The following is a 13,603-nucleotide window of genomic DNA, read 5'->3' as shown; positions in this document are numbered from 1 at the left end:
TGTCATTTCTTTTGTAAATGTGTGTTGTTTTGGGGCGTTTTTTATGGGAGAACAGTGTCTCATACAATGAGCATAATATAAACCTGGTGGCCATCTTAGGACAAATTTGTAATCAGTTCTCTTAATATATTCATGTCGGGCAGGCAATATGAAGTCCTGTGGCTTCATGTTATTGCACTCACTGACAGCTGGAGGCACTGAGCCATAAGATACTTAGCAATGCATCAGCAAAGATGAGGCAGAAGACGACAGTAAGCTGGTCGTTGGTCATGCAGATCTCAAAATATTGGCTGTAAAAATGCATTCATGTTTGTTAGAACTCCAGGACACATCCTCAAAACTCCACAGGGTACCTTTAAGGTTCAGGTCACCTCAAAACCAACAACTCAACCACTGCAAAAGCAACGGAATATTCCATTCAGATGGACAACACCAATGGCTTTTCGCTCATAATATATTTGGCTCTGAAATAATCTCTGACATGGTATGCATACTGACGCCTTACCATGCAACATATTCCCTGATCTTAGGGAACGAGCATAACTTTTGGGGTAACTTCAGAACTCTTTCTTCAAAGTCCATCAGCAGTCTAGATGCCCCTTATCGTACCACACACTCACTGTACTACTGCTGCTCAACCTCAATGCAAACGGTTCTAGTCATTATAAATGCAAAGAATATGTGGTAAGTCGTTTGAAAAAAGGGTTTATGTATTTCAACATGCTCTTGCAGCTCTATGTACAATTGTTGTGAGCAGACAGAAATGGTTGTGGAGGAACTAGTGGAGGAACGTTTCTGGATAGAACTTTTTCATGGCCTCACTGATGAGATGTTGTATGTGTGAGGGGCTTTAGGGCTTTAGGGCTTGAACATGATGACTAGCATGTGTGATTTTCTTCATCAAATACCTTTTTTCCAGACTGCACCGAACCATTGAACAGTGTCATTGTCATACATATCATACATTGTCTTTTTCATTTTGTCAATACAAGAAGAATCTGTGATTGTCCCAGGTAAGGGTATTGATCTCGAATAAATTACAGCGTTATATATTCTGTAGAGATTTTCTTCAGGCTCAGAGAATAAATGATGAATCTGAACTTACTATTTTTCCTGCAATATGTCGTATTTGACCTTGTAGTGCACGTAAACAAAGACAGATGCGAATGAGCCACCTGCTGCCCAACAAAATAGCCAGAAGCTGTTCCATGTCCTCCACCTCACCTTATAACCACGTGCCCTTGTAGCTGCACCGCGACCATGTTTGTGACATGGCACGCGTGATGATAAAAACAAATTCCCGAAATGACATTTGGAGGCAAGCTGCGACAGAATGGAAAACCAGAGAACAAGTGCTGTGCAAACTTTTCCCTGCTCAAAGAATATACATTTCGCAGTATGTATTCCTCACTGTCTCAGTTAGTTAGTACAGTTCCAGTCCGTGTTGTCTTCTCTGTCAAAACACATGCTAACTCAGCGTGTGAAGGTCTGTCAGCACAGTGTGGAGGACAGTAGGAGGAAAACGTAGAGAGAAAACACGGGGAGCTGCGGCGTGGTCAGGGTAATGGCCGCCGACGGTTGGGGTCGTTTCTTCTGCCGCGGTCCATTACACAGCGGTGTGTTGCAGCAGGTGATGCACACTGAGTGGAGCTTGCCGCTGCAGAACTGCTGGTAACCAGACGAGGCGATAAGACAGGCTCCCGACGAGGCGCAGGACTTGCGATAGTGTATCCCTGAAATAAGGAAAGAAATGCATTAGGCTGGTAATGAGAGTGATTAGAGGGTGTGAGTGTGTGTGTGTGTGTGAGAGAGAGAGAGAGAGAGAGAGAGAGGGGGGGGGACAAAGACAAAAACAGTGTGATTGAGGCATGTAATTAGGGTTTAAATAGCATGTATTCTTTCACCAAGAGGGACCCAACTTAAAGGGAAACATCTCTGGATAATTGGGCTAATGTTCCTTTTGTAGTCACTTCGTTCTACTCACGATTTGCATAAAATTGCCACAGTGTCGAGTACAATTAGTCCACGAATGAGGGAAAACAGCCTTTCTTGCTTTTTAACTGGTGCTCTCAGTGGGTGCGACTTCTCTTCTTACTGTGTTTATACATATCCAGAGGAACTTTAAAGAAGAAAACCTTCGCCCAATGGAACCAACAATGCTAAATGGCAGCCCTGTGATTTTCTGGATAGTTCGTTTTATAGAAAGTAATTGGCATCAATCTGCTACGAGTCTCTGCTCCAAATCTTCCCTTTTGTTTAAGACATCACAGCTCCTGCTAATGAATTCTGAAAGCAATGAAAGACCGCTGAACTTCTCAAGCAGCAGTCAGACATCAGGCTTTTGGCTTTTAATTAGTTAAAAGCTGGACTGGGTAGGTTTGTGCTTGAGCTCCTTTTTATTGGAAACAATATGTTTATGTTGCTCATTTCACATAGTGTGCACAGTAGCAATGTGGCTATAATACAAAAAGAAGTTTAGATATTTTTTAGAACAACTAAAATACATTTCTAGGAACCAGAAAATACGACATTTTTTAAAGAAAATAAAGTTTGATCACTAATGCGAAAAAAACTGTCCGGTCTCTAACGGCAGCCTCATGATCGGTGCATCTCTAGTAATCGCTGAAAGCATTTATCATTTTTTTTTGCCCCCACAGCTGAGGTGTCACTTTGTATGTAAACACTAAAGCAGTTGAAGTAACATTTAAAGGGTAAGCGTAAGTGATGAAAGTGCCAGCTGTGACAACTGCTAAAATATCACTAGAAGAGTTTCAGTTGAGTAAAAATGGTGTCAGTTGATTTGTAGAGGCTGAAAGCAGTTGACATGTCATTCAAAGTGTCTGCACTGTAAACAGTTGAAGTGTCAATAAGAGCTGAAGAGAGAGAGATAGTTGTGATGTCATCTACTCATTCAGCCACTTTTAAGGTTCTTCAATACACACTGATGTAGAAACTTTAATTTGGTGGCCAACAACTTAAAAACTATGAAAGGTATAAAAAGAATGGAGCGAATATGATCATATGGTAAGTGATTGTTTGAGGTGAGAAAAGCCATCAAATCCGTGTTCCCTGTCAGTGGCTCATCCCACTTTTACTGCACCTCATTTTACACTGACTGCCCGTGTTATCGGCTCTCGCTATTTTCCAATTACTGCTCGAGATAAAAAAGCAACAGATTATGCAGCCATTTATGACCACAGGATTTTCCTACAATGGACATTTTTAGGTTTGAGCATGAAATGACAGAGATCCTCGGAAGTGTCTGCCATCCTTTAAGAGTGTGACGGCTAAAATTAGAGATATAAACACGGTGTGCGTCAGGTTTAATTCTCCAGGCTTTGTGGGAAGATGGGACATTTCCTTCCAACATCCTTGCAACATTTGACACAATGTTTCCAACAACACCTTCTGGGAACTCCAGTGATATTTGCATAAGAAATGGGAGCACGCACAATTTAAATGAACATGCAGTACTCTGGGTGTTACTATGGCTGTATATGTGTTGCACTCAAGTGGAGCGAGGAGGGACACATCACGAGGGTTATTGGAAGTTTATGTGCTCGTTTGAAAACAAAATGTCAGCCAAATGTTAACGTTTCCCTCCACTATTCTCACAAACAGCTTGTTCCAACAAGCTTTTCAAGTACATCCATGCTTTAGTGCACAAATGAAATGTTCACAGCTGAAGGTCTCATAAATTCACCGGCTCCCGAACTAAACTTCATTGGGATGTGGATTATAGCTGCATGGTGATAAGTCATGCAGTCACTGGAAATGGCTCTAAATATGCTTTTAGAGTATTTTGTGATTTGTCTTCGACCAAACTACACAGAACACTAACACATTCACTTTTGCGCAGATTTATTTTCAATAGAACAGAGCTTTGTTGGTGTCAGTTGGGAAAACCTCTTATCCTAAAATGTAAGCATTGTCCCAGCACAGAGATTCCCCTTAAATTCACACATGACAAGTGACCCAATGATGCTGTTCCATTCTTGTATTGCTTGATTTTGAGTGCTGCTTTTGACACCATCGATCACAGCATTTTATCAGACTGAGGCAATGGCTGGGTGTATCGGGTATGTACTGAGTTAGATCAAACCATGTCTTTCTGACAGAAAAATCTATGTGTCTGATAGCAACCATATGTTGTTATCAGACACTACCGTTTGCTGAGGTACCTCAAGGGTCAAATCTTGGAATCAATTTTATTCTCTTTTCATATGCTCCCATTCGGCGATATTATTCGTAGACATGGAGTTTCCTTCCACTGTTATGCTGATGACACACAGCGGTATGTCCCCATTAAGACCACTGACCTCAGTATGCTGAGTTCTTTACAGGAGTGAATGTGTGTAAGCTGTTGCTAGGAATCTCGGAATCTTGTTTGACTGTCATTAAACTTTGAACAGAACATTACTAAACCTTTTCACATAAAAACTGTAGACTGGCTACAGACAGTACAGAACTCAGCTGACAGGCTTTTAACTAAAGTAAAGCGATTCAAACACATCATCTTGGGTTTAACCTTTTTACACTGACTTACAGCACGTTTTGGATTAGAGTTCAAGTTTTTTTTAAAACAATACTTACAAGGCACTAATGGTCTGACTACTGATTATAACTAAATTATTTTATCCCCGTACAGCCCGAGGCACACTTTGAGATCCACGGAGCAGGGTCCGTCTATCTGCTCCAGTCTCTCGGCTGAAGACTAAGGGGGTCCCAAGGCTGAGTCAGTGGTTACTTTCAAATCTAATCTTAAAACGTACTTTTATCGCACTGCCTTCACTGATTTCACCTGATTCTAGTTTTTATTCTGTCCAGATTATGAGCGCCTGAGGCTAAACTTCTGTATCTACAGTCATAAAACGCATTAGCTCATTACCAACAACTGAACAATGTTAGGAATAAGCATTGCTGTTGGAAAACAAAACAACAAGCAGATGTTGAAGTGTAGCTCCCACTCTTCAGGCCAAAGTGCCGAGGACCAGATTAGTGTCAGAGTTTAGGAGAGATCAAAGTTCCATGTTTACATTTGGCGTACATATTGCTGCCCTCTGTGGGTGTATTTAGGCAAATCTATCTGTTGTGTTCTTTACAGTACTACAGTATGGGTATTGTGTTCAGTTGCATGCAAATAATGATAAATAATTCCAGCCTATTAAGCAATTAACGCGTTGGAATCAAAGGCTTAATTGCTCCCTTACACAAGTTCTGGCTGAGTAGACCTCTGCTTTTAAACATGTGTTCATCAGTAAACATCTGCTTAAATCATGTAAAAGTTTAATGATACTTTAATTTACATCTTAATATCCAAATATTTCTGATTGCGTCCCTATGTGCATGCTTAACAAAATCATTTTCAGTGGCTGTACTTTCCACTCGAGAACTCCTCCAAAGGGTGTAGATAACGATGCACTGCCAACCTGAAATATTACTTTCACAGCACATCCACCAATAGACTGCAGCTGTCCCGGCAGATAAATGTGTCCAGACAGTGCAGCACTTTAAATGATAACACTGTGAGAGGGAGCTCACCTGCTGCTCGTGAAACCCTCTATCTTAACTTCTCAGCAGTGCTCACTCTGTGCTCTGATACAACGGTACAACATATTTATTTTGGTTATTGCAGGTCTGGGAACTGATATCTGATATTCTCATTAATGGAAACGTTAAAGAGAAAAAGTACAAGTCTATTATTGTATATTATCGATTATCATCAACTGTAAAAGGTCCTAATTTGTAATTATGTTGTTAACGGTCTAATATTTTATGTCAGTATTGCCAAGAGACCTGCTCTAATTGAAATACAGGACAAATACACACAAACACCACCCTGGTACATGGTGGATGTATTCCTTATACACCAACTATGGGCATGGAGAATATATGCAGTGCAGTGTTGCATTTGTTGAGCAATTATCACCAAAAGGAATCTCAGACAGCACAACAGGAAAACACTCACTTTCTACTGTTTGAAGTGCTTCGGGGGGGGGATTTCATTTAATTTCTGCGCAGGGATTCGAAGATTTATCACTTTAATCTATCTTATGCTGTTGAGTGAATTCATGGGAGAAAGGGTGAGATTTCTTATCAACTTTGGAGCGCTCTGAGAAATGTAGTCTAATGAGAATCAGCATGGTCGGCTGCACAGGGACGAGTGAGCAGTCCAATATGTCCGAGAGTCTGGAGAACCTTTGATTGCCCTTCGAAATGAGATTTTAACCAAATAAATCAAATGACACTGATTGCACTTCTGTGGTTTTGAGAAAAGGCAAAGAATAGGACAAGCATTTGGTTCCTAATAGTTATGTAGAGTTAGTTAATGAGAGTAGAAATCATAATTGGTTCTTCAACACACATTTCTTCTTTGTAACTGGACTGCCCTTGACACAAACATGTCAGACATGTCTCAGTCTGCTCTGTTGGCTTTATTATCCCTTTAACTCAAACTTGACTTGAGCAGTGAATTTATATGGCAGTTGTTATGTGAGCCAACATAAAGATGTCATCCAGATGAATGGTCAGTTGGGACATTGAAATTGTTAGCAGGTATATTTGAGTTTCTCAAAATGAAAGTCATCAAGTTCTGAGCACTTGTGAATTTATTCACTTGTAATTTCCTTTGATGACCTTTTATGTAACCAGGAAGTTCTCTTTAGATAGAAAGCTCATTTACAAGACAGGCCACAACAGCAGCACAAATATGTTACACAAACCCAAAACGGGAATAAGGGGGAAAAGCGGAACACAGCTATTGCAAAGTTCACAAAGGTTATTTAAAAAGACTTATTTCTACCATCAACACAGCTAATAAGATACCATATTAAGTTTTGGATTCTCCAGCTCTTTGATCTTTTAAAGGTCAGCATTGTCAGGACGGTTCGATGGTCAATGGTAAAAATTTTGTAATTTTAACCAAAGTTGAACCCAATAGAAAATATTCCCAAAGATTTACCTTAATCCATGCAAGTGTATCTGCTGATCTCGCCATTCCACGCAACTCCATTGAAGTGAATTGTTTTTGCTGCTAAAGCCCCCGTTTGAATAAATAAATACATGTCTGACACACACATTCTCACTCCCAACTCGTCAAATACCGATGCTAGGGGTCAGTGACCAGCAGGGACCGGTGCGCTTTAAACTATAAAGGTACCCCTCTAGCATCAATTTTGGGACGTTTCACGAACTTCCACTCATCACATGCATATTGTCTTTTCAAAATAAACTTCCGTGTTCAGTTTCCACCCGTTACATGCATACGGTCTCTTTGCCAGTGAAACAATACTTCAGCTCTGAATTAATTGCACACTTTAGCAAAGAAACCTACGGTTGAAAAAACCTTGAGCATCCAGAGCAAACACTGCTAAACCACAAGACATCCGCCCGAATCACACAAGCAAACAAACCTCTGCAGCCATCCACAGTCGCTCTATTTAACCAAATAAATGTAACATACTGTGACTAACCACATTCTCATTTCCCCTTTCCCTGATACGGAAAATTAACTTTTGTGAAAGCTAATTAAGATAAGCCATGAAATCAGGAGTGCAGCCGCTCGCCTCCGTCCTTCTCGCTGTTCTGTGGTCTCTTCGGCTGTTTAACATGAAGAGCAGCAGACAGTCAGTGTGGCACCAGATGGGACAACGTCACTGGTTGCTGTTACATAATCGGAACCGGGCGAGTGACTGTGCATCAGTCTTCTGGAACCATTTTTAAACATCTTAAAGCTGGATGCTGGGACGTTCCGAGGAGTGATACTGTCTGATGGACCCCAACCCCCGATGTATCGACAGGGTCATTGCGAAACCTCATCGCCTCCTCCTGTTAGGTCGGAACGGCCTTTCTCTGCTTCATCTCCTGATCAGCATGCATGCTTGATATTTTTGTTGGCAGTCTTTTCGTTTAAGCAATCAAACAATTCAAATTGTCCTTCTTGATTTCAGGCATTGAACCACTGCCACTTGAAGCAGCACAGATGGCCCATCAAAGCTTCACTTTGCTTAAATCTGTAGTTAACTAGAGACATCACAGCAAATACAGTATAATCATCAGCGTCACCTGCAAAACAAGCTGCTCTGTGACACACCAGCCCCTACTGTTTCCTTTTCAGACTCCCTTTCAGTGCAATCTGAAAGGAATGAAAACATCTATCTGTTTCGTCATCACTGCTCCACTAAGCCTGCTGCCTCTGTGGATGCTGTGATAATTATGTATTTTCACTGTGAAGTCAAATCGTGGGAGAGACTAAGGCACACCGCGGCGACAGACAGCAACTGTGACACATTCATCTGTGTGACATTAAACATTTACTTGAAAGCAAGTTTTTGCAGCTGGCAGATGGTTCTGTACAGTATCACAACGATTTTAGATTTCAGCATCTTGATGCTCGAGTACTTTTCTTGAGTTATTTGTAAGCCTTCTCACCATAAAGTTCTGGGCTAGTCCTTGCTATGATGTTTAACGCTTTCCTGATGCAGACGGACTAATCTTACACGACACATAGCCCAATTGAGGACGTACGTAAGCCATTCTGCTTCCTTTACATCTACATTATACTGCTGCATGTTAAGGCGAAGGCTCATAGAGGCAATCACAGGGCAAGTATACTTAGGAAGAATCAAACATCGTCACTGATTTTCATTGTTATCACATTGGCACATTGCACAGAGGTGGGAGTGCAATTGTGAACGTGGTTTCAGTTGAATTTCTCCAGCCTCCTTTTCATGCAGACCAGCAATGATGATAACGCTGGAATATAAAGGCTGGGACGTACGTGAGCGTTCATGCGGAGATTTTCTTATTAAAGAACTGTCGACTCTATAGTGCGGTGGGCCTGCCCTTTGGATTGGGAGCCTCATTTCCAAAGACAGGAGCTTATTGCTTTTGCTCATCAGCACTAGAGAGAGGGGAGAAAATGACCCACAATTTTCGGTGGGTGTGAAAATGAAGTCGACCTGTGACATAAGAGTGACCCTTAGTGTCTGGGTTCTGACCACCTGCAGTAAATAGGGATGTGACACATTATTCATTACTGAAGATCCAGCATTTCATTGCAAAATCAAAGGCTTGATGATCCTTACCTAAAAGTCTGTTAACACAATTAAAGCAGAGGTCCAGATGTGCACGGATTGTTTTGGAAAGATATTACAACCTGCCTGCACCGAGGTTATGAATCTTTGCTGAATGTGATTGAATGAATGTAAATATGGTGGCCCTGAGAGCTCAACACACCTGCCAATTAAGAAAACAAGTAGACACAGCGTAAGTAAATGAAGAATCAGCAACATCTTCATCAATTTGACAACACATGCAACGTTTAGTAAAAAGCCCCGAAATGGAAAATAGAGAAAACGTGCAGCAAAAAGCTCACAGCACAATGGAAATCTCGTCCATTGATCTCGTAAAGCATTCAAAACTGCCCTTCTGCAATCAACAACATGAAGCAAAGCAAAGCTACAGGTGAATATTAGCTTCCCACAGCCTCATTTGACAGACACCATGTTCATAGCTATATTTCTGTGACAACTATTGGATTGGTTGCAATATGATTTTGTACAGACAGGGGAGCCCAGAGAATGATAATACTGACCTTGGCTATCCTCTGACTTTTCACCAGTAGGTCAAAATGTTGTGCTATCAATATTTGTTTCAAATAATTCCAAATCTAACAGATGAATTGCAATACAATTCCAGACGTTAATGGTCCAAGGCCATCTATCCTAAGGACTGCGCCCCAGACTTTGCTTTAAAGTAATCAAATTTGCCGTGTGAGGGCAGCGCATCACGCTGAAAGCTTTGACATCTTGTCACCTTACTAATGTAAAAACACACAGTTGCCTATTTACACATCCAGGAGACACAGAGCAACCTAAGCATTACTTTGGTCATGTTTCTGCACACATGTATACGCTTGTTTCACATTTAAAGCCTTTAGCAACCTTCATAGAGTGAAATCTAACTCTGTTTTGCTATGAGAAAGAGATTCATTATGGCCAACAGCTAGTTACTAACATTGTTTGTCTGTTGTGTTCAGAGTTTTTTTTACCTGCGGAAAAATTGGTTTGACCTTGTCTGGTTGGAACATTTTTAAATATTGCCCCACCGTGCACCCCAGGTTACTTAAATCTCCGAATTCACATAAAAAACATCATCATTGCAGCTTATTGGCCAACATATCCACCAATACCGATGCCTGGACAAACACAAAGGACACACACCTGCCATTTCATGCACAGCATGGGCTGGTAGATTTTCTCCTCAGATGGAAATGGAATAGTTTATATTCATGACTTCTATTTCAAATACTGACCTGCCTGCAGCTGAGACTTTCATTCTTTAAATGACAGAGCACTGAGGCGCGTGTCCGTGCTAACCTCAGATCAGTTCGATTTCCGCTCACAGCGGAGAGCCTGGCTTCTGGCTGAGCATGCTGGAGAGCCCGCCCTCCTTCTTTGTCTTTGTGTTAAAGGGCATTTCAAACAGGCCAGACAAACTGTTTCCTTTGCTCCATTTCAAAACATCCTTTTTTTTTTTTTAAATATTCGTGTCTGAGCACTACAATGAACAGAGGGTGTGACTGCACAACGCATACAAACCAAACGAACAGATGACACAACACTAAATAGCTTTCCACGCGCGGACATACCTGCTATCACTTCAGTTTTAAGCTGTATCGATTTCATGACAACAACAAAGAGAATTCTTCAGATCCTCCCAGATCCATGTCACCACCAAAATCAAATCCGCTTTACTTGGATTGAGGCCAATCGGTCCATATTCTACAGGAGCCTGTTCTGCTCTGATATATCCTCAGATGAAAACACACTTATTTATGACAGCAGAGAGGAGGAACACGCTTAGTGACGCGACTTACCGTCATCCTTCACCAGAACCTCCTTCTGGCACATGTCCTGCACGTTCACAGTGCAGTTGACTATGAACTCTGGCGTGGAGCAGTCGTGTGTCATCTCCTCACACTGATAGCACTTGATCTGCAGAGCCATCCCTGCAACACAGACACGTACACACACACACACACATTGGGGAGTAACCCCAGGCAAAAACATTGTTTTTCATGCACTAGTCAATTTTGCGATTTTGCTCTATTTTCCTTTGATAACGTGTCTTCTCTCACACTAGTGGAAAGAAAACATCCCAAATACAAAAGTAGGTGTTTATTTTACTTCTTTGTCCATTTGCACCTGTCGATTTTGCCTAAATTCACCCAAAGTTAGCATTTGATAATGACTTATTGCATATTTAACCATCGAATTTAACAAACCTTGAACAAATAATTGTCTTAGTGCAGGTAATCATCTATGGAAGTTTGATGATATCTATTAGTTACATTTTTTACATTTTTTACACTATTCACCTATAGAATGTTCAAAATGTATGGAATTATACAATACATTTCTTTGAATTCAGTTTTCTCAAAATGAGTTTTTTCCCAAACTGAGTCAAAATATCCACCCCAGTAGCGCTTACGTATAGACAAACTTTCCAGTTGCACTCCTATCGATATTCTGAAGATTTTTACTGAAAAGTTTGTTCATCATTCATAGCCTAATTTATGGCTGTTGACATTACTGTATATTTTCTGATTTATGAGTGATGAGATATCCAAATTCCCTCTGAACCTTTGACTCTAACATGTCAACAAAACTGAACAATAATTTTGAACCTGGCTTTATCCAGTGTTCAGATTTTGTTCTGGAAATGTATGCAAATGAGCACATATTTAATAAAATATTGCCGACTTTGCATATTTAAACATACAATTTCAGAGAACTTGTAATAAAAAAGAATTGGTCTCTGTCTATGTATTAGAAGTTTTTTGGTCATATATTTGGTCATATGTTTCTCCCCTAATTATTTAATCCTTGTATTTTCATGATCATTTTCAGCAGGTTAGGTCTCCACCATCAGCCACAACACTTACTAATTTTTCATTGACATGCTCCATTTATTTTTTGTTTCATCTCTAAGTGAAACTCAGTTTGCATTTTCTTGAACATTCTGACTTTTGGTTCCTTGCACTCCGACCATCTCAAATTGATGTGACATACATGCTCCATTGTTCAGCTGCATTGGAGCTGCTGGCGGTACATTTATTTTGGCAACATGTTGTCGCAACATTTCATCACGCCTGGCTTTGATCTTCGATATCTCAGTATTTTCTACTGAAAAACTGATATACTGATAGTGAACATGCTTTATTGAATGATTTATCTGAATGACTGAACAGTTTTTCATGAACCAGTCGGGATGCCCTCAAGTCACAAATGCATTGACCCATCAATTTATTCAGACCACATTGACAATTCAAATGTTTTGGTTTATAATCTTTCGTTATTTATGTTTCAAAAGACCAGTTCCCAGCATCTTTTAACATTTAAAAACTGATAAGGGGCTTCTACAACCACATACATCAGAAATGAGAATGAATATTGCATTTGCTGCAGATTTAAACATATTGTTGGCATTGCGAAGGACAAAATGATCAAACTTCATATTTTACCGTTGGTCAATATCTGTAAAACTTTGGCTGGCAGTGGACATGCATTGAACAGGAGATTTGATTAATAGACGTAATAGTGGAAGTTATGATAAATATTTTCGGTGATAGAATGTGACGAAGTAGCTACATTTACATGAGTACAGTGAAGGTACTTGTTCTTGGGTATTTCCATGTTATCTTATTCACTCCACCACGTTTCACAATGAACTATATTGTAAGTTTTACTCCACTACATTTATTGTAATTCATTTATACTCAACTAAAATCTCTACCTCCGCCCCTGCCCCAGACTGATGAAATAGTCTGGCGCAATTGGTGATGAAGAAGAGGTAAAACTCAGGGAGACATATCACTGTTTGAACTGGAGTCGATGGTTTCAACATTGTTGATGCAGCCTCTATGAAAACTTACCTAGATCGTTTCAGGCGCAAATGAGCGCGTGCCACACCAAGCTTTAAGCGACAACAATCTCCTATGGGTGTCAATAATAAATATGTGGCAATCGATACTTTAATCGCAGTGCATTCAAGTTTTCCCTCATCATAAAGAGCCACAGATCAGAAAATCTGTTCAACTTTGAAAAAAGGCAACGATGGATCAGCGCGCATCGCTCCAAGCTGTGCGCGCTCTCTCTCCAAAAAAAAGAACTATAAGTTTTTACTGTTTAACGATTGTCTGCAAATCGGACTTTAATCCCGTGAAGTGTGTCGAAAGAGAAGCTGTGCGTCCTTACCTGAGCTGAGGAAAAACAGGAGCAAAGTTGAGACGGTGAACAGCCGCATGGTCCGCTTAGTGGGAGTCGGAGCAAAAACATGAGAGGCGGATGATCGCCGGGTCTGAGGCGCGGAGACAGAGCAGCTGGCAGCCTGGCATGGCGAGCCGACGCTTCACCCCTATCCGCAGCTGACGCACGCGCTCGGCTGTATTGTGTACCACGTGATCCAAAAAGTCACTGTTATGACAGCGATGGAAAATGAACCTCCAATGTGCTATCTTTCTGTATATTATCATTATTACTACTGTGGGCATCTAGCATTATGTCATGTTTATTTTTTATTTCTATTTAAGTCCGTGAAA

At 40.7% G+C, this 13,603-nt stretch overlaps 1 protein-coding gene across 1 annotated transcript; it reads right to left on the bottom strand.

The window, feature by feature from the left end:
* Positions 1 to 1,461: 1,461 nt before the first annotated feature.
* Positions 1,462 to 13,376, bottom strand: LOC306783519 (ly6/PLAUR domain-containing protein 1-like). Its single transcript, XM_079277212.1, has 3 exons — positions 13,260 to 13,376; positions 10,880 to 11,011; positions 1,462 to 1,733 (listed from the first exon to the last, which is right to left on the bottom strand). The coding sequence occupies exons 1-3, from the start codon at positions 13,306 to 13,308 to the stop codon at positions 1,492 to 1,494; spliced, it is 423 nt and encodes a 140-aa protein (XP_079133338.1). The 5' UTR covers positions 13,309 to 13,376; the 3' UTR covers positions 1,462 to 1,491.
* Positions 13,377 to 13,603: the final 227 nt, after the last annotated feature.

The sequence above is a fragment of the Melanostigma gelatinosum genome (assembly GCF_949748355.1).
Source record: "Melanostigma gelatinosum genome assembly, chromosome: 10".
Classification (NCBI taxonomy): domain Eukaryota; kingdom Metazoa; phylum Chordata; class Actinopteri; order Perciformes; family Zoarcidae; genus Melanostigma; species Melanostigma gelatinosum.
The sequence above is the reverse complement of the archived record's forward strand: the minus strand, read 5'-3'. Positions and strand labels throughout refer to the sequence as shown.